Source organism: Nicotiana tabacum, chromosome 4 (genome assembly GCF_000715075.1).
Source record: "Nicotiana tabacum cultivar K326 chromosome 4, ASM71507v2, whole genome shotgun sequence".
NCBI classification, from domain to species: domain Eukaryota; kingdom Viridiplantae; phylum Streptophyta; class Magnoliopsida; order Solanales; family Solanaceae; genus Nicotiana; species Nicotiana tabacum.
Genome location: NC_134083.1, coordinates 13,640,591 through 13,661,930, shown reverse-complemented (window position 1 = coordinate 13,661,930; position 21,340 = coordinate 13,640,591). Strand labels below are relative to the sequence as shown.

The 21,340-nt window shown below is 35.7% G+C and overlaps 2 protein-coding genes across 3 annotated transcripts; one reads left to right on the top strand and one right to left on the bottom strand.

Moving 5' to 3' along the window:
- Positions 1–1,437: 1,437 nt before the first annotated feature.
- On the top strand, positions 1,438–9,817 carry LOC107776081 (LEAF RUST 10 DISEASE-RESISTANCE LOCUS RECEPTOR-LIKE PROTEIN KINASE-like 1.2). 2 transcript variants are annotated; one of them, XM_016595898.2, is made up of 5 exons: positions 2,432–2,563; positions 5,898–6,717; positions 8,230–8,265; positions 8,356–8,616; positions 8,709–9,817. In XM_016595898.2, the coding sequence occupies exons 1-5, from the start codon at positions 2,534–2,536 to the stop codon at positions 9,641–9,643; spliced, it is 2,082 nt and encodes a 693-aa protein (XP_016451384.2). In that variant the 5' UTR covers positions 2,432–2,533; the 3' UTR covers positions 9,644–9,817. The 2 variants fall into 2 exon arrangements, with proteins under 2 accessions (XP_016451386.2, XP_016451384.2); XM_016595900.2 differs by lacking the exon at positions 5,898–6,717 and having other exon boundaries at positions 1,438–2,563.
- Positions 9,818–14,410: 4,593 nt separating this feature from the next.
- LOC107776080 (protein SAR DEFICIENT 1) lies at positions 14,411–17,150 on the bottom strand. Its single transcript, XM_016595897.2, has 7 exons — positions 16,926–17,150; positions 16,763–16,838; positions 16,043–16,604; positions 15,667–15,827; positions 15,334–15,528; positions 15,146–15,242; positions 14,411–14,899 (listed from the first exon to the last, which is right to left on the bottom strand). Exons 1-7 carry the CDS (start codon positions 17,012–17,014, stop codon positions 14,724–14,726), a joined length of 1,356 nt encoding a protein of 451 aa, XP_016451383.2. The 5' UTR covers positions 17,015–17,150; the 3' UTR covers positions 14,411–14,723.
- Positions 17,151–21,340: the final 4,190 nt, after the last annotated feature.

Genomic DNA, 21,340 nt, shown 5'->3' with positions numbered 1-21,340 from the left:
TAAATCATGAAGAGCACGATCAAACCTAGACTTAGGAAAGCGACCATCGACAAAACCTAATTTTCTTTTTCCTAGTAAACCAACTCTCATAGCACGACTCTACAATGCATAATTATCTGATCCATTCAATTGGAGAGAAATCAAGGAGCTACCTGAAGTATCAGTTGGTTGAAGGTACAGTGGATGGTTGTGGTCAATGACAGGAAAACTTATGGTTCCAGCAGTGAAGGTACTCGTACCAGTGGCACGAGCATGTGGAGCTTCAGATAGTGAAGAATTATCCTCAATCGCTATTGCAACAACAGAGTAGCAGCAATTTTTAAACGTCGCTCAAATCTCAAACCCTAGTTTCGATTTGGATCACTTTCAGACACTTCAATACTACAAGAGAGAAGCGTAGTGACTAATTGAATACTGGTGAGCTGACGAGCGATCAAGATCGAGAGCATAGGCTCTGATACCATGTTAGCAGCCATGGCAATGACGGTCACAGCTCTGTTACAGCTGATCAATTACGGCCGTGAAGAAGATAGGAGAAAAGAGAATGAAGCCACCGACTATATGAAACTGAGAAAATGAAATCTTGTATTTACTTCAATGAGAGTACAGTGATTATATGCACAACTACAGTATTAACAACCTTCCTAACTAACATTTACCACCTAATTAACTTCTTAACAACTAACTCTACCCATTTAACTTAACTCTAGTATAGTCAGCTTGCTTAACCATAGTCAACAACATCTGCCAGAACATTTTCAAAGGATTATTAAAAAGGTTAAAGTTAAGACAAAAATCAAAAATAGAAAACCAAATACATTTTAAATTATGCATCGTATAATTCTTTTTTTAATGTATCAACATAAGCAAATCATAAGAATTAATTAGGAATTAATAAATCTCAATAGTATAATATCTCCCTTTTAATCCCACCATAATTTTGTCCGCTAATCAAACATCTTATCAATATTTTGATGAGAGCAGAGGCGAAGCCACCTTATCTCAAGTGTTATCAACTGACACCCTTTCGTCAGGAAAATTATTTTATGTAGGCCGGTAAATTTTATTATATATAACTATATGTTGACTTCCCTTGATTTTTTTGCGTGTTTACTTTTTTTATATTTTGACATCCTTTAATGAATACAAAGTATTTGTACGTGAAATCAAATATCATAACCTATTGCATGTGCTTCTCTTTTCAGTGTTGTACTACTGTAATCCTCTTTGATTAATCAATACGTTTTTCTGTACCTAAATTGCAAATAGGCGTGGTCGAGGAAGCTCGTTGTTTTGTACTGCAATATAAAGGGAAGCAACGTTGCTATTTCCTTCATTTTTCCTCTTTTGGTTGACATCGCGATTGACAGTATATTTTCTTGTGCATTTGGAATCAAAAGCATAATACGACTCACCTTCTTCCCCATTCTTTATGTTTCCCAATACATAAATATAACAAAAATCTTCAAAAAAGAAATTCCACTAAAGGCAATACCAAAAATCTTCAAAAAGAAATTCCACTACAGTCAGTACCTATATTAAGAAATCAAATACTCAATAACAAATGAGCCAAATAGTTCGGTGCCTACCCGTGTCTATAAAGCTTCACAACAAATATTTCAGCTCCCAAATTCAACGTTTCATACTTCATACTAACAAGAATATATAATTGCAAGTCCCAATTTTAAAAGCATATTACACTTGAAGCTGCAATAATTAAAGATACTACATGTATTAGTATACCAATCAGCATTACATCAATTGACCATGTTTCAGAATCAATCTCACTCCTTCTTCTTCTTCTTCTTCTTCTTGTCTCTTCTTTTTCTTTCTCTGTTTTTCTCCTCAGTTAAATCCAGTGCAAATGATGACGCTCCGTCTTATGCATATTGTCCTAAACATAACTGCAGTGGAGTTGAAGTTTCATATCCTTTCTGGAGGCTTGACAATTACAACGCAACCGCTCCTCAGTACTGTGGTTACCCTGGATTTGGCATCAGCTGCTCTATTTCTCATTCTCAACCATATCCTATTCTTCACCTTCCGGGTGATGCTTTCTACGTTAAAAATATAGATTATGAAACCAATTCCCTCACTCTAGTGGACATTGATGTTTTCGACGTGCCATGTCCCAGAGCACGTCACAATCTTACTTTAGAACACTTGCCTTTGGATTATTCGGATTCCGATCTGAAACTTACATTTTATTTCAATTGTACAAAATCTCTACCTCAAGCTTATCCCGCGGAGTGCTTAATAAAATCAGGTGGAAAAGCATCTTATTTCTATGTTGGGGAAATCAGTGAGCCGGAAGATTTGAACTGGATTGGGATTTGTGAGGAGAAAGTGGTGGCGACGGTGACGGAGAGGGGAAGCTTCCAGAACAATGATTGGATCGGAGGATTTGGTGGGGCCATGGGCGAGGGTTTCGTGCTGGACTGGCGGAGCGCGTCGGAGTGCGGCAAGTGTGAGGACTCACACGGGCGGTGTGGTTTCAACAATTCAACCCAGAATCTCTTGTGCTTTTGCAAAGATGGTACCGTTAAGTTTGATCATTGCAAAGGTACGCCCAACTTTATTTTTATCAACTTCACTAATAGTACTATTTATCTTGCATTTAGAAAATTGCAAAAACCAACTAACTACTAAGATTCTATATTTACAATCAAATTGAATGTCGAGTTTATATATGCATGAAACAACTTGCAGTATCACTTTAGCTTATTGATACACTGAGAACTTTTTGCTTCTTAGATATTCTATATAAGAAAGATCATTCCACAACTCATTATTTTTCGGTTTATTCACCTAATTTTTGAAACTCACTGGATTGATTAACTACACAGAATTCACTAAATGGGGAAGCATTTCCAACGAGAGATTTCTCCATTCCAAGACATTTACTAAAAAGTGAAAGAATTACATCTATCCCACCACATTCCTTTATTATAAATCGGGAGGTATTGATACCGAATCAATCCTTTAAATCTGGCTTAAAGGCTGGTGTTAGTCAAGACTCAAGAGGGATTCCACAAACCTTATTAAAAAAAGAAGAATCACTGTCCGTCCTGCACAAGAATATTGATGCAAAGGTTAGCTTGTATCACTTATTTTTCCCAACTACTAATTTAAAATGTTATCTGATCCAAAAAGTCCAATCTTCTGATTTTTGGCATACGCGTTTATTCATTAGGAGTATCTTTATCTTATTCTATACGCCAATGGTATCAGGTTTTGTTGAGCAGCTGATGTTAGGATTTGACTCTTAACATTTTACCATTTCTATTCTCTACCTACTTTGAATTCAAAGTACAACTTTGCGTTGCTTATTCACTATTTACTTTTTCTAGTCATATGTATGTATTATACATTGACTATACATGTTTATACATATATAATGCACCAGCTATTTTTAGCTTAAGTGGTTAGGTGAACGCCTATTTGAGTTAATTCTTCTTGAATAATCCACAAAGAGAGCCCAAAATGAAGGGAATCTTTTGCAAATACTCACTCATCACAAACTATTTACCCAAACACATTAAGTTTTCTCCCTACCCATTTTTTTTAGCCAAGCCAAGCCGAGCCAAACCGAACCAAGCCAAGCCGTGTCGAGCCGAGCCAAGCCAAATCAAGCTAAGCTAGGTTAGGTAATTAGTTTTAACTGGATAGGTATATATCGGTAAATAGTTTTCAAATAGATAGAGAAGAATAATTATTTTAAGTTCAATGGGTATTTTGTATAAATCTCCCCAAAATGAACCCAGTAGGCAGTGTAGCTAAAAGGCCCATTAAAGGTTGGCCTAGCCCAACTGGTTTTGGCCATACACATTTTTTGCTTTTCTCCGGAAAATGTTTTAAAAAACGTGTTTGCCTATAAAAAATTGTAAGATTTTGAAAGATTTTCGAAAATAAATTTTTCAAAATCAAAAAATTTCAAGTTTTCCGGAAAATCCTTTTTTTCCCTTACTTACAAAACTTTAATTTTTTTTCATTCAAATATAACTTCAATTTCCAGATTAAAAATTCTATTTAGAAAACTTTTTTGGCATCTATGACCAAGCGCATACTTAGAGCCCGTTTGGATATAAAAACTTTTTCATATTTTTCGAATTTTTTTAATTTTTTTTTGAAATAAGTGTTTGACCATAAAATTTTTAATTTTCATTTGAAGATGAATTTTGAATTTTTTTGAAAATTTAAAAAACCGCAAAAAGCTATTTTTCAAAATTTTAACTCAGATCATTCACAAAACTTCAAAAACAATCCAAAATTATATTTATGTCCAAATACAACTCTAATTTTCAACATTATATCCCCTTAGAATTTTTTTTCACTTTTTTTTTAAAATTTTACAATTCTTATGTCCAAACGCCCAATTAGTTTCGGCAATATGAATCGGTAGGAAAAGAGTGACCTTCTGATACCTATGATGTTTCTTTTCTGTTCTTTTGGAATTTTTCCTCTTTTCCACGTAATTGGAATATGTAATAAACTGGTTTGTCTTCTTCGTTGAAATAAGCAAGTTCTGCTTGTTTCGTAAACACTCCATGACTCCAATCTAGAGATTATTCTTTCACGACCTAGTTCAGGTAGCTTCTTTACTGAAAGTTTCTTTTTAAGGACAGATCCATTAGAAGCAAGCAGCAACAACAACAACAACCCAGTATAATTTTATTAGTGGGGTCTGGAGAGGGTAGTGTGTACGCAGACCTTACTCATACCCTAAGGTAGAGAGGCTGTTTCCAATAGAAACTCGGCATCCTTCCATCCAAAAATTCTCACCTTGCTCTTGGGATGATACGAACTCACAACCTCTTGATTAGAAGTGGAGGCGCTTTCCATCAACCCACCTTGTCTTAAAAGCAGGGAAGAAAATTAGAAAAGATGAGAACATTTTGCGAATTAAAATATTACACTAAAGTGATACAGGGCGACCCAAAAGAAAATTCGAAAGGAAAGCCCTCTTTGTAGACGAGACTAGGGGTCTAAAAAAGCATCTCCTTTTTTATTATTTATCTCCTATTCTTTCTGCTAAGATGTAGATTGTGACTATCAGCTGCACTGAAAATACCCATTAGGTTCACATGGCACAAAAAAAGAAAAAAGAAAAAAAACCTTAATAATATAGACGCATTAGACAATGGTCATCAGGTGCAGTCAGCTCATGAATATAGACTTTTGAATTTTATATTCCTAATATGGTAGAAAACTAATTCAAAGTTTGAGTAGAAAACTTAAATTATTTAGGATTTGATATTTGTTAGTTTATTTATTTCATGTCTAAATATAATTTATAGTTAGAATTAATATAGGAATAAGTCTTTCTGTTTTTAATTGAAATATGTTTCATACTATTATAAATATGGGTATTAATAGCTTATTTTATGTGTGAAGAAAATAAAGAACGGTAGAGATCGTTCATAAATTTATAAGTAAAATATTTTCGTTCTTAAGAGAGAATTTTCAAAGGCATACGTTTTTTTTTCCTGTCCACATTAGTATTGCCGCCCGCCCTTTTCCTATCTTTTTATTTTTAAATTAGCTTTATCATCTAGAACTGCATTTACAGTCTCGGGTGAAAGTTTCAAGGCAATTGCATGGAAAGCTACCAATAAGACTGGCATAAAATATCTATGCCTTTTTATTCGTTTGAAATTTCTCCTTCTAGTTGTGAACAAGAACCTTATTTTCCTCCAATTTTCTTAAGTTGAAAGCGAATTTTCTACAATAATCACTGGAAAAGTCATAAAAGGAGCAGCCATTTCTTTGTTTACCATAATAATACTCAAGTATGACATTTTTTGTTAGTCAAAACTGGATTAACTTTGACTTTTGGACGACATTTCAATTGAATCATATATTTTACCGATCTTCTCTAATACCAAAGTATTCTCCAGCCAACCAAGTCTATCGTTGATGAGTTCTCACAAATGCATGCTCAAAGCTTCCGTCTTCCTCTGCTCCATTCCATCATCACCTTCATATTCTTCTTGATCACTTCCTCACTATCTTTTGGCCAAGAAAATAAACAGCATACCACTTGTAATAGCTCCTACAGCTGTGGGAATATTCGGAACATCGGCTTCCCTTTCTGGGGTGGTGATCGACCTCAAGAATGCGGTCTTCCACAATTCGAGCTTGAATGTGAAGCCAACCATAATCCCGTAATGAAGATTGACAATCATGATTTCCGTGTACTTGACATCAAAGGAGAAAAGCAAACCATGAGAATTGCACGTAAAGATCTTGAAGAAGACATTTGTCCTGATAGATTTGGTAACACTACCTTGAATGATGCTCTTTTCCGCTATGGTTCTGACTCGCAAGCCTTCGTCCTGTTCTATGATTGTCCTTTCGATATACCTTCAGAATGGAAAAAGTTCGCCTTTAGATGCAATATCAATGGAGACTCCAGTCTTGGTTTCTATCCAGATGAGTCATTTTCATCATTCTGGGGCCCAAGGTACCCGAGATGTGAGCATAAGGTTATGGTTCCTGTTGTGATGAAGGCATTTGAGCAGTTCAAGAACGAAGGAAGTACGAAGATATTGGAGCTATTGAAGCAAGGGTTTGATGTGGTGTATAACAAAAGCACAGAATGTATAGTTTGTGAGAAGTCAGGCGGGTTATGTTGGTCAGAGACAAATCTTACGGAGTCAACGTGCCTTTGTAGGGATCGAACTTATTCCTATCACTGTGGTTATGTAACAGATCAAGGTGCGTTCCGTCTCCCTAATCTAACTTACTCTGTTTGCCAAAATTAGTTGAATCTAACTGGTAGCCCATAGTCTTCAACTGTCAAAGAAGCTCCAGAAAGGGAGAATAGGCTGGCATATGGTCGAGTATTTTGGCCCAGATAGACATCTAAATTGAATAGTCCATTCAAAATATTTTTCCCCATATTTTGGTGGGAAACTTCCAATTCGTTTCACGCCTTTCTAATTTATTTCATCCCTTGTAACATTTGTTGGGGCATTTTTTATCAAGTTTGTGAAGCCCAAACAATAAAATATAGTTACAGATTTCCCAGCACAAGCCATTTTTGCTGATGCCTGTTCTGAGATCTAGTAGTATTAGACAGCAGCAAGTTTTGTTTTAGCCTCACCCGGCGAGATAGGAATATCAAATTTGGCGAACGGTGGAGATGACAATACATCTATAGAAAGATAAATTCACCTATGATATGTGATAGAATTGCCAGGAAAAAGAACAGATTGAAATTGATTAACTCATATATTCTTGGAAAAGGTCTCCTTCAGGGTATTCTTTTAGCGCGTTCCTAAAGCGCATATGGACGGGATGACTAAATAAAACAACTTCTACCCTCTCTGTTTCCACGCTTTCGCTCCTACCAAGCAGAGATTTGATACTTCACGAATTTCCTGTCCTTTCTACTTGTTCTTTTCTAATTTGTAATTGAAATGTCTAAGGTTTTGGCCCCATCTCGACTCTTTGACTCTCTTAGCCAGTAGGTGGTGAAGTTGGACATTTGGCATTTGTAAGAAATGCAACTTTTTCTCACTTTTTCACCCGAATTTCTTTATATTCTATCATTTTAACCTGACTTAGGATTCAGGCTTTTCTAAATATTGTTTTTACAACAGTTATTTTCCATGTTTCCTTCTATTATCTGTTTTGCTTGTTAAGTTTCCTTCATTAATACACTAAGGAGGGGACAGATCATAAAAGACAGAGAAATCTGATGAAGCATTTGTGTCCAACCTCGGGAGCCTCCATTTAGCCTAGGTCCAACAACATCTCCTCTTCTCCTATGACTGTACCCAACCTTGTAAAAGGAAAACATATGTTGTAAATTGCGCCAGTAACGCTGTCATCAATCATTCTTTTCCAGTTTTTCATAGTGAGTTTCTAGAGCACTATAACTATGCAGTAGAATCATGTCAGCACCCTGTTTATGCGAAAATGAATTACCCACAACTTCTGCAAAAGAGAATGAGGCTAAAATGTTGAGATTGCTTGAATAGCATAGAGCAATGTGGTTCTCGAATAACGAATCTAACCTCAAAGCAGAACACGTCATGTTTAATCTAGAAACTTAAAGTCCAATTCCACGTTTGACTATGTAATCCATAACGGAGTAGAAAAAAACCACCTTATTCCTTCATAGATAAGAAACAGTAAGGTGATAGCAGTTGATTTATTATACTACAGGAGATTCTTTATTGTGGTTCTGTATCATTTCATCACTTGTTTATGTTTACATTACAGGCAATAAAAGAGATATCAGAGTGAAGGCTGCCGTAGGTAACTGTCCTTTGACCTTGTTCATCTTGTTATTGTCCTTCTCTTCAACAATGATCTCGAACTTCCTGGTCACATATTTCTCTCTTTCAGGTGTAAGTGCAGCTGCATTAACTGCCTTTGTGGCATGTGTATTTTTCTTTCTCTATCGTCGTCGACAGAAGAAAAGTGACGCCGGTTCGTCTTTGATCTCCAGTAGCATCCTTTCTTATCCCTCCTCAATAGCGGATCCTGAAAAGGCTTCACACTATTTCGGAATTCCCGTATTTGACTACAATGAACTGCAAGAAGCCACAAGCAATTTTGATTCCAACAAAGAACTTGGAGAAGGTGGCTTTGGCACAGTATACAAAGGTAAAATAATTATCTTCAAGTGATCTTCTGCTACTAAACCTAAATATTTTATCCGAATCATTAACCATCTGGTTGTACATGATATGTTACAGGTAAACTTCGAGATGGACGTGTTGTTGCCGTAAAACGTTTATATGAGAACAACTACAAGAGGGTTGAGCAATTCCGTAATGAAGTCAAACTCCTCACACGCTTGCACCATCGAAATCTAGTTACCCTTTATGGATGCACATCTCGCCATAGCCGCGAGCTTCTTCTTGTGTATGAATATATTCCCAATGGCACAGTTGCTGATCATCTTCATGGAGAACACACTAAGCCTGGATCGCTTTCATGGAATACACGAATGAGCATTGCCGTAGAAACGGCAAGTGCACTAACCTATCTCCACAATTCAGATGTCATTCACAGAGATGTAAAAACTAACAATATCCTCCTAGACAATAATTTCTGCGTCAAAGTAGCAGATTTTGGCTTGTCTCGGCTTTTCCCAACTGATGCTACTCACGTCTCAACAGCTCCACAGGGTACCCCTGGATATGTTGATCCCCAGTATCACGAATGCTATCAACTCACCAGCAAAAGTGATGTGTATAGTTTCGGGGTGGTACTAATCGAGCTTATATCCTCCCTACCAGCTGTTGATATCTCTAGGCATCGATATGAAATAAATCTGTCAAATATGGCAATTAACAAGATTCAGAGCAATGCATTACATGAGTTGGCTGATCCAAGTCTTGGTTTTGATTCCAATGAGAAGGTAAAGTGGATGATCACCGCCGTGGCAGAGTTGGCTTTCCAGTGTTTACAGAATGACAGGGATTTGAGACCATCCATGCAAGAGGTTTTGAAGTCTCTACTGGGAATTCAGAGTATGGACAAAGCTGCAGGAGAAACAAAGAAAGCAAGTCCTGGTGATGATTCTGGGCTGTTGAAGAATAACGCTTTATCTCTCTCACCCGATTCAGTTATTGCAAAATGGACTAGCAGTAGCAGGTCAACAACATCTACTTCTAGTACTGGCTAAGTTTATGCCCTCACCTTGTCTAGTTTGTGGTTTTCTTGACGGTGATACCTGAGCACTTGCTCTTTTGACTGCCAAATTTTTGAAATTTGACGTCTTTTTAAAATTAATTTGGACCTTCTTTATCTTAAAGCGGATGTACATATCTGGTATGCAGCACTTTAAATTTAACAATCCTAATTCAATTCATTTCTTAAATTCTTTAAGTAAATGGTATAGATACTTCTTAATTGGTTATCTTTGCCATAGCAGATTATGAGTGAGTTTTGCCAGGATGATTAATCAGAGTACATTTTGTCTGGCATAGCAGGATATTGATATTAAATCTAAATGTATTGATCAGAGTACATTAAGCTGCAAAATTGTCCATTAAAGTGAGCTACTACAAAGGACCAATTTAGGAAAAAGATGTCAACTTCGCTGAAGGAAACTTTACTGCAAGATTAATATCCTTAGACAGTAGTGTTCAATATCAGTATGTCTTTTCTACTTTGTTACTAGTAATTTTCTTCCAATTAGCTTAGAATTAATCTTTCATTGATTTCAAAACCATAAAGTAACTACGATATCAATTAGTTACATTACAAAGGAATAAACGACTTATGCTATTAGCGATCCGATTCTTAGTTATCTTACCAAATAATAATATCAACATGAAGATTCTACCTATGTTTACCGAGTAAGGCACCAGATAGAGAATATAGGTACCTTCACCCATACGAATTTGTATAACGCTTTTGCTTCACGTAAAGTCTATTTTTCACCGTTCTCTTCATATATAAGGTTTTAAATTTTTCCTTTGGTTGTGGTTTATACAGAAACTTCACGTAAAACCTCATTTGAGAGATTTAAAATGATATCTGCTTTTGCCCTTTTATCTATGACGGCAAACTCCTCATCCGTCATTTTATCCGGCTTCTTCTCCTTTCCTTGCAACGCCAAGTCTAAGCCATCCTTAATTAAGATAGCTTCCATCTTTAATTGTCACATTCCGAAGTTTGCACTTCGGCCAAATTTCTCAACATAGGTCTTTGTTAGAGTCATTTTGGTTATTGAAACTAACCCGGTTAGATCCGGCTCTGATACCAATTTGTTAGGATTGGGAACCCGGGTAATGCGAAATTTAGTCAAACAACGGTATAATGACAATAACAAAGACAATGGAAGTTGATAACAACGGTAATTAAAGCAGATAAAGAAGACACCAATTTAACGTGGTTCGGTTAGTGTGACCTACGTCCACAAACGGAGAGGAGCAATTTTACTATAACAATAAGAGTACAAAATTAGAGTAAACACTCTAATTAATCTCAAATACCCTAACAGAATAACCGCACAAGATCACTCCAAAGAAAGGGTCCACACAAGTGCTTCCCAACACTAACTCTCATACAAAACACTCTTAATAAAGGAGGAAAGGAAGAAACAAGAAATGAAGATTCAAATCTTGTTGGTGTGTCTAAAATGAACTAATGACCTTCCCTTTTATAGGCAAAAACGTCTTTGCCTCTTAGGTGTAAAAGAAGAGATACAACTTGTGCAAATGATGTCCACCACACAATGCAATATTTTTGGGTCCTAAAGAATATTACCAACAAAGTTTACACTTTGCAAAGATGCCTATGCTTATGTGAGATGGACTCCATTAACCAAAATATTGGCTATAATTATAAATCTCCACCTAGGCCTAATTTTGGTTGATATAGTAAGTTTGCTCCACCTTCTCCGCAAAAGCCCCAATGGGCATATGTCAAAATTTAATGCCATCAAAATCAGATAAGTTGTCTAATACCGAAACTGTAGTATGTCCTATAACAGTGGAGCCCAATAAAGTATACAACGAATCAGATCTCTGTGCTTTCATGATCACAAGAGCACCTTGAAAACATTTCAGAACTCCACCTTCACCAGTGAATTTGCACCCAAGGGATTCTAAAGTGCCCAAAGATATGAGATTTTTCTTCAACTCAGGAACATATCTAACATCAGTGAGAGTTCTCACTACACCATCGTGCATTCTAATCCGAATTGTACCTTTGCCAACAACGTTACAAGTAACATTGCTACCCAATTGGACAACTCCACCTGCAACTGAATCATATGTAGAAAACAAGTCCTTGCTAGGACACATATGATATGATGGAATCTAAAATCCACTCATTGTCAAATATGAAACTAATTTCAGTTGCTAAAAATATAGTTCCCTCAATCTCATCAGTTGCTACACTAGCTTCGGCGGTGTCGGTATTTTTGTGCTCATTTTTTCTTTCTTTATGCTTTTCTTTATTTTTCAGTTTATAGCATTAAGAGATAATGTGACCTTTCTTATGACAATAACGACACTCCAAATTATTGTATCTGGATATGGAGTCGAATTTGCCCCTAACAAACAAGCCAACTTCCGCTGGAGTTCCACTAGCTTCCCTAGAAATATCACTATCTATATGTTCTTTTGATTTTAAGATAGAATTAATATCCTTATAAGAGATATTATCCTTTGCATAAAGCATAGTATCTATCTCTTATATGCTTAAAAGATGGGGGTAGAGGCAGTAACACAGCTTGATCCTCATCTTTAATTTCAGCATCTATATTACTCAAATCCATAAGAATGGAATCAAAGGTATCAAGATGAGAGAGAGTAGAGGTACCTTCACCCATACGAATTGTATAAAGCTTCTGCTTCAGGTAAAGTCTATTTTCCACCGTCCTCTTCATATATAAGGTTTTCAAATCTTCTCACATGCCTTTAGTTGTAGTTTCTACAGAAACTTCACGTAAAACCTCATTTGAGAGATTTAAAATGATACTTGTTTTTGCCCTTTTGTCTATGACGGCAAACTCCTCATCCGTCATTTTATCTGGCTTCTTCTCCTTTCCTTGCAACGCCAAGTCTAAACCATCCTGAATTAGGATAGCTTTCATCTTTAATTGTCACATTCCGAAGTTTGCACTTTGGTCAAATTTCTCAACATAAGCCTTTTTCTAGAGTCATTTTGGCTATTAAAACTAACCCGGTTAGATCCAGCTCTGATACCAATTTGTTAGGATTGGGAACCCGGGTAGTGCGAAATTTAGCCAAACAACGGTATAATGACAATAACAAAGATAATGGAAGTTGATAACAACGGCAATTAAAGCAGATAAAGAAGACACCAATTTAACGTGGTTCGGTCAGTGTGACCTACGTCCAGAAGCGGAGAAGAGCAATTTTACTATAACAATAAGAGTATAAAATTAGAGTAAACACTCTAATTAATCCCAAATACCATAAGAGAATAACCTCACAAGATCACTCCAGAGAAAGGGTTCACACAAGTGCTTCCCAACATTAACTCTCATACAAAACACTCTTAATAAAGGAGGAAAGGAAGAAACAAGAAATGAAGACTCAAGTCTTGTTGGTATGTCTAAAATGAACTAATGACCTTCCCTTTTATAGGCAAAAAAGTTTTGTGCAAATGATGTCCAACATACAATGCAATATTTTTAGGTCCCAAAAAATATTGTCAACAAAGTCTACACTTTGCAAAGATACTTATGCTAGATGGACTCCATTAGCCAAAATATTGTCCATAATTACACTCTTTATCATAAAGACTTTATGAGATCATAGGGAGAGATTAATTCAGTAATGATTTTAACATTCTCTAATTATGTGAGAAATCGCCTTTACCATCATCAACTCAGTTGACCGAAGACATCGAATTGCTTCAAAAAATGGTATAGCGAACTAAACTCACTTGTTTAACAATTTCAGCATTTTTAAATATCTTTTTAAAGTATTCAATCACCTAAACTACTTGATATCTTGAGGTAACTTATAAAGTGAGCTTAGCTTCTTAAAAATGGTTTAACTAAGAGCGAGCTCCCTCAATCCCGCTTTCAAATTGTTTAGTTAACCTCCAAGCAGCTTTCATATTTTTGGGGAATGTACATTTTTAGGTGAACTTATTAGAGAAATGTACATTTTTTGTCATTCCCAAAAATATTAGTGATATATATATTATACACAATTACTTCCGGCCGACGGACAAATTTATTATTTCATTTACATTACAAACCCTAATTCAAGGGGCATATTGCCTTATTTAAAGGTTACACATCAAGCAATAGAAAGGTTTCACTCGAATATAGTACTTTACCTTGAGGTAAAAGAAACAAAAAAATTACCCTTACAATACTGATTACTGATACAATTCATGCTATTACACAGCTCTACACTGGATCGTAATTACTAATAAACTTACATTCTTCTAGAATGCAAGAGTAAATTTTAACAAATACTAATAAACTTATCGAGAATGCAACAGTAAATTTTAAACGACAAAAATCCAAAAAAATAAAAAAAGACTTTGGCGTCAAGGCCCTCTTCAAGTCAACCCCCACCCCTATATAAATAAATCCTTAAAAAAAATAAAGAATTACTCATATCTTCACATTAGGTGTTTACATAAATTCAACAAATATAGATTAAACTATATAGCCTATATACACCTATATTTAATTTACAGGATTTTCCGAGCTTAACGGGTGCTAGTTACCCCCTAGATTCCACATAAGTCCGCCTCTGCTTGTGAGATGCGTCTTCTGTAAACTTGTGAGTGTTAGAAAAAAAAATGAAATGGGACAAGTTTCAATAGTGACTTGAAGAAAGGGTGTTAGGAAGTCAACACATAATTATGTACTTCACCAGCAACTTCTCTCAAACTTTTTTTGGGGGGTCAACGTATTTTAAGTTGTATAAGGGTGTAAAATAAAGAAGATATATGTAGATGCATAATCAAATAACTAATTGCATTTGTTCATTCAGCTAAATTGATCAACAACCGCTACAATAAAACTTCCAGATTTGAAGTTAAAACAAAAAACAAAGAAAAAAAAAAACAGACTTCTACTATTGCCAAACCACGCATCTTTTACAAAGGGGTTGGCGCGACCTCTACAACATTTTGTTGTTCCTACACACTATGTACATGAACGTGATGCATAAATTTCATCCCTTTCGTGTTTTTTTTCTAGAAGAATGTAACTTCTGTACTGATATTATAAAATAAAAACAGTTTAACTCGGTTCTCCATTATCAGAAACCACCATTATCAGCAGGGGGCCAAATGTAGCTAGAACTAACAATCCAATCATTGTTGTATTCAACTAATTGTTCTGATGCATCTGGCAAAGTTGCGTTCAGTTGATACGATCGCAGCATTGTCGGCTGCTGATAAAGAACATTCGGATATTGATCTACCACTGTTTCTCCTGTTCATATCAGAAATCATTACTATATTATGGTAACCAACAAACCGTACTAAAATATAGAGCAAAGAGCGTTGACTGTTACTATTAATTCCAAAAACTTGAACTTTTCGAAAAGGAACTCTTTATATATACTACAATCTTTAGAAAGTACAACTAAATTAAAAGCAACTTTTTTGTGCATGGGTGGGCATGTAATATGATATTAAGGTACGAATTAGACATAGAAAAAATGCATATAAAAAGTACCTTGAGTTAGCAGTGCTGGCTCATTCACCCTACCATCAACTTCTTCTAAGGAACTCCAATTGGCGTAAGCCTCCTTCACCAAATTCTGAATATATCCCTAAAAATACCATGGTATATATGTTATTAAAACTGTTTAAGTTAAAATATACAGTATCTCAAAGTGAAAATTAGATAAGTTAATATGTTACCCTTTGAATTCCAGTTAGGTCACGATTTGCACAAATCTGCCCATCAACGATTGCCCTAACAACTTGACATATTGGACTAAGAAAGAGAGTGTAGTTTGCTCCACTGGCCATATATAACTTAGATCCCTTCTCACAAGTATTTGCATGTTTGTATGTCGCATCCCAAATTTTGTCAGACATTCCACTTCCTAGTATCTGTGTAATCATAAACAATTAGTTGCTTTATAAAAAGATTCTTTTTCATATGTAATTTAGATTTGTTTATCTCATTTTTTTCAGGAGCATATTAACCAATCAAAGGAATATTCTTGTGAAGTCACAGTAGAGGCTTACAGTTCTAAGCTTCGGTGTGTCAACAGTGGCCAACTTCAAGAAATCCTGTACAGTGTTGATTCCATTTGAAGACAGCTTCTTATGAAAAGTTCCATCTTTTCCAATCTTCTCAAGCCGCCACACTTCATCTCCTAGTGCTGGTGGGTAATGTTTCTTGTACACTGTAATATATTACATATCAAATTTTTGAGTTCAATTAAAAAATATTACAACACTAAATGATAACTACAACTAATAATCAGCAAAAACGAAACTAAAAATCCGAAAAATGAAACAGATTACAGGTTACACTTGGAATAATGAGTCATCGATGCTTGTCGAGTTAAAATATTAGTTTTGACTACTAAAAAATATAATGAAAAGAGAAATAGCTTACATTCTCCGCGGTGATCTTTAACCCTAAAAGATTCAGTAATGGCTTCTGTAATCCGAACAGTAGTTTCACTTGTTCCAATTTGAACCAATTTTGCACCAAGCCTAAATCTCCCGCTCCGAATCCAGCTCGAATTATCAGTAAATTCAATTTCTCCAACAGAAACGACGCCGTCACGCATGGTGAAATTGAGTTCACCAGCAATCAATGGCCTCCTTCCAGTTCTCTCCTTAACGATGCTTTTGTTAAATTCCTCATGAGTCCAGCTTGTTTGATCATTTTGTTTTGAAAGGAAATCTCCGTCTAGTACGACGATTTCCAGTTTGATAGGATAAGGTAGAGCCGTCGGAACCATGCCTTCGCCGCTTGTATCCACCAGAAGAATTTGGAGATTGTGGCCGTCGCCAGCGACAATTTTGCTGCCGGTGAAAATTGGTGCAGAGAGTTTTTTGCTGAAAGTGAGGCGAAGATTTGATGGTTCTAAAGCTTTGATTCTTAGTGAAGGAGATCTCGTTATGGTACGACATGAGTAACGCTTTAATCCACTTTCCACCTCTTCATTAACCTGTAAATTTAATTTCACCAATAAAGTTTAATTACTTTAACATGATAAAAAAAAATTAATAAATTTAGCGTAACAATGATAAACACAACAAAAACTCTGAATCTAGCTATGAACTTCGTCGCTAAATATAGCGATCTCGTATTAAAATTAACTCGTACCACTCGACGGAGCATAGGTTCCAAGGCCGAAGAGACATTATCTAAGAATTTCACCATCACCACTTCTTTAATGACACTACAAAATAACGAAAAAAAAAGGGTAAGTTAGATTTCAATATTAGAAAGGAAATTAAAAGTAATGATCTATGATAAGGGAACATACGAAGCAAAAGAAGGTGTAGTTCTCATGCGTTTGTAATTTGGCTGGTTTGGGTCGGTATCGGAATCGTCAAAAAACCGTTTAGCAGCCATTTCTGTTTTGAGTAAAATAAAATGTGATAAGCTCAAGATTTTTTAGCACAAACACTGCTAAAAGTGGAGGTTAGAGGTGATGAGAGATGGGGAAAAGTAGGTGGATATGAAGAGCTAAAAGAGTAGTATAGTTATATATAAAGGGATAGGAGCCTGGCTTTTCTAAACTGAAAAGTGGAGAATAAATTAATAGGAGAGGGTTATTTGTAATATTAATGGTTTGATTGGGTAATTAGAGAAGCTTCGCGGAATGAAGAAAGAAAGAGCTAGGCAAGAGAGGTTCCCAATGACCTAAGGCTGCCTGATGTAACGACTTTAACGTCAAGGCTAAATTATCTTAACTATGATAATCTAATGTAATTTAATTAAGCACTAAATATGAGTAAGTATTTGGTACGGGAAAAAAACTTACTCACGTTTTGTGCTCACACTATTCACCCGCAAAGAAATCAAGAAACAGTATACATGGAAGACAAAACCCAAATCAACAGATTAAAGCAATAGAAATATATTCTCTATATTCATTTTTAATTGTTCATTTTTTTTACTTTGCACTCCCTTCAAGAAAAAAAATAAAATATGTATTTTATAATTTTACCCATAATAATGATAACATTTCAAAAAATACATTTGAAAATAATTTGAGGAATGAGTAATTAATGATAAGGGTAAAACAAGAAAAAAAAATTATCTTCTTTTTTATTTGCTAAAATAGACAAGTAAGATTAAAAATATGCTTTTAGTATCGTGGACGACTAAAAGTAAACGGAGTGAGTACTTTCAATTTCTTAAACATCCTTAGAGAGGGAACAAAGAGGAGTTAAAATTTATCTAGACAAGAGGAATAATATGTACGCAAACGTTCCTGTATGAATCTTAATTTCCTCATTCCCAATAAAAAGAATTATTTCCTTCATTTTATTGACTTTACTCACCATATATAAAGAACTCTCCAAAACTTCCCAATTAACAATTGAGACTAAAGCAAAAAAGCATAGATCCGGACAAGAAACTAATTATTACTAATTAATTAACGACATATAGAAGATAATGCTTATCATATGCTATAAATTTTGTTTAGAAGGTAGATAAAAGTACGGATATAATACAATTAGTAGTAGTTTTGTCTACCTAACTAACAATCCCTTAGACTAATCCAGAATTACTTTAATATTTTTCTACAACAACTTCAAGTTAATATGATAATAAATAATTTTATAATTAAATATTTATATATATTTAACAAATCTTTTTATATATATACAAGATTTTTTATATATATACAAGATTTGGACCAACACCGTTAATCCATATCTAACCTCTCGGTCGCCACAAAACACACACACAACAAACACAAGAGTCGACAACAAGATTGGGACAAGAAAGCCCAAAAAAAGGCCACACATCCACACATAACGAACTTCCCAACCCCACACTGCAATCACGTTCCACTTAAGTAGAGTTAACTATTGGATATATTTGACTATATGTGCCTAGTTACTAGAGTAGTAGAGACTGAGACACTTTTGTTGATTATAATAAAAGGACATTACATAGACTTGGGAAAAAAAGGTGAATAGGATATGAACCGCGTATGGATGTATATTTTGCTTTTAATTATTCCTGAGTTTCGTGGAAAAAGTATATTTTGTTCATTTGAAATAAATTTCATTTTGGCTGCTACAATTATATAGAGAGAAAATGATTTTATATGCCCAGTTACAATTTAAAGGTAAGAAAATAATCTTACAATATAATGACTCTCTGTACTATTTTTATAATCTTTTGTCTTATTTTTTACTGATTTGGAGAGTGGTGGATAAAGTAAAGCAAGGAAAGGCTCATCCCGTGAAAAAGTCCTATAAGTAAAATAACATTTATAATGAATGATAAAATTAAATTTCCGGTTTGTATATCTATGAACACTACTAAGAATTGGTCCGCAAATAAGCATGTCTGAACTTGGCAGGAGTTCGACCCTGAAAATAGCGTTCAAGGTTGAACTCGGTCTGCAACTCGGAATACTCAAAATGCTGAGGAAAACGGAATCAACTTACGTATGATCTTCGAGATGTTGCAAGCTCAACAAGTAGTAATAGACCAGTTGCAGAGTCAAACCCAGGCACCAAACAAACTCGAGCCCAGTCCACCCCAAGAAGTCACCCACAAAAAGGGGCCAGCTATAGTAAGGTCAAATGAGCAAGAATCGAAGACTAATCCCGAAATTGTTAAGATGTTCGAAGAATTGACAAAACAAATAGAGTCAGGAGAAAAGAGGATCGAAGAAAACAACAAAAAAATGGAAACGTACAACTCCAGGGTTGATCAGATCCCGGGGACACCCCCGTTATTGAAAGGCTTAGATTCCAAAAATTTTGTACAGAAGCCTTTCCCCCCGAGCGCGGCTCCTAAACCAAGCCCAAAGAAGTTTCGCATGCTCGAAATTTCTAAGTATAATGGAACGACCGACCCCGACGAACATGTCACCTCTTACACATGTGCCATTAAAAGAAACAATCTAGAGGACGGTGAGATCGAATTTGTATTGTTGAAAAACTTTAGTGAAACCATGTCGAAGGGGACAATGATGTGGTATCATAATTTACCGTCTAACTCTATCGATTCTTTTGCAATACTTGCAGATTGTTTCATAAAAGCACATGCCGGGGCCATAAAAGTCGAGACCCGGAAGTCGGACCTATTCAAGGTAAGACAAAAGGATAATGAGATGCTAATAGAATGTGTATCTCGTTTTCAAATAGAGCGAATAGTTCTACCACCAGTCACAAACGATTGGGCTGTTCAAGCTTTCACTCAAGGTCTAAACGAACGAAGCTCGATGGCTTCACAGCGGCTGAAGCATAACCTAATCGAATACCCAGCTATTACTTGGGCCGATGTGCACAATTGGTATCAATCTAAAATAAGGGTCGAAGACGACTAGTTGGGTTCTGGGTCCGATTTTAAAAGGGATATCGACCGAGAACCAAGGTCAAACAAGAATCGATACCGGCCGTATAACGAAGATCGTAGGGGTAGCAAAATTTCACGCACCCCCATACGAGGTGAAACGAGAAATGATTGAAGCCAATGGTCTCAGGGGCTGATGAACAGAAATGGGTTCAATAGGCATACCAGACCTAAGGAACCACCACAGTTATAGGAGTATAACTTCAGCATCGATGCATCCGCCATCGTGTCGGCTATCGGACCCATCAAAGACACTAAATGGCCTCGACCCATGCAGATCGATCATGCCCAGAGGAATCCCAATCAAACGTGCGAATATCATGGCACCCATGGACACGAAACGAAAGATTGTAGGCAACTAAGAAATGAGGTAGCCCGGTTATTCAATAAAGGGCACATTCGAGAATTTTTAAGCGATAAGGCCAAAAATTATTTCAAAAATAGGGATTTCGGTAGGTAAAACGAACACGAAGAACCAAAGCACGTCATCCACATGATCATCGTTGGCGTCAATACCCCTCAAAAGTCGGTGCTTAAATGCACTAAGACATCGGCTATGAGAGAGAAACGATCTCGAACTCAGGATTACGCACCCATAGAAATCATGTCCTTTAATGATGAAGATGTAGAAGGAGTTATGCAACCTTACAACGATGCACTGGTTATATCAGTACTTATGAATAAAACTAAAGTTAAGTATGTGTTAATTGATCCAGGTAGCTCGCCCAACATTATTCGATCAAAGGTCGTAGAACAACTCGGTCTATAGGACCAGGTCGTACCAGCAACTCTGGTTCTAAACGGATTCAATATGGCATGTGAAACTACCAAAGGCGAGATGATTATGCCGATAAATGTGGTCGGGACTATCAAAGAAATGAAGTTCCACAGTGATATGAACAACGTATGGATGTATATTTTTCTTTTAATTATTCCTGAGTTTCTTGGAAGAATCTCTTCGTCTTGCTCATATGTGTTGTACGTCCCTGCAAATTTGTTCATTTGAAATAAATTTCATTTTTGCCGCTACAATTATATAGAGAGAAAATGATCTCATATGCCCACTTATAATTTAAATTTTAGAAAATAACCTTACAATATAATCTCTTGTGTTATTTTTTATTGATTCGAAGAGTGGTGGATAAAATAAAGGAAGGAAAGGCTCATCCCGTGAAAAAAAGTCATATAAGTAAAATAAGGTGGCTATATTACAAGAGAAACTGTTGGATTTGATTAAGGGGAAAAAACGATAAGAATAACGAAAAAGAAAGAACATTGATATAATTGTGAGTAATTGGGGGCTTTGGAACTATTAAAGATGATAGAGAAAATGATTGATTTAATATCTATGCTATT

What these genes read in the sequence shown, in the direction of transcription:
- LOC107776081 (XM_016595898.2), top strand. Translation starts at nt 2,534, where the DNA reads ATGGTACCGTTAAGTTTGATCATTGCAAAG. An exon ending in TAAGTTTGATCATTGCAAAG is followed by an intron (nt 2,564 to 5,897) that starts GTACGCCCAACT and finishes AGTATTCTCCAG; the next exon opens with CCAACCAAGTCTATCGTTGA. An exon ending in TGGTTATGTAACAGATCAAG is followed by an intron (nt 6,718 to 8,229) that starts GTGCGTTCCGTC and finishes TTTACATTACAG; the next exon opens with GCAATAAAAGAGATATCAGA.
- LOC107776080 (XM_016595897.2), bottom strand. Translation starts at nt 17,014, where the DNA reads ATGGCTGCTAAACGGTTTTTTGACGATTCCGATACCGACCCAAACCAG. An exon ending in TAAAGATCACCGCGGAGAAT is followed by an intron (nt 15,828 to 16,042) that starts GTAAGCTATTTC and finishes AATATATTACAG; the next exon opens with TGTACAAGAAACATTACCCA. An exon ending in ACCTAACTGGAATTCAAAGG is followed by an intron (nt 15,243 to 15,333) that starts GTAACATATTAA and finishes TGGTATTTTTAG; the next exon opens with GGATATATTCAGAATTTGGT.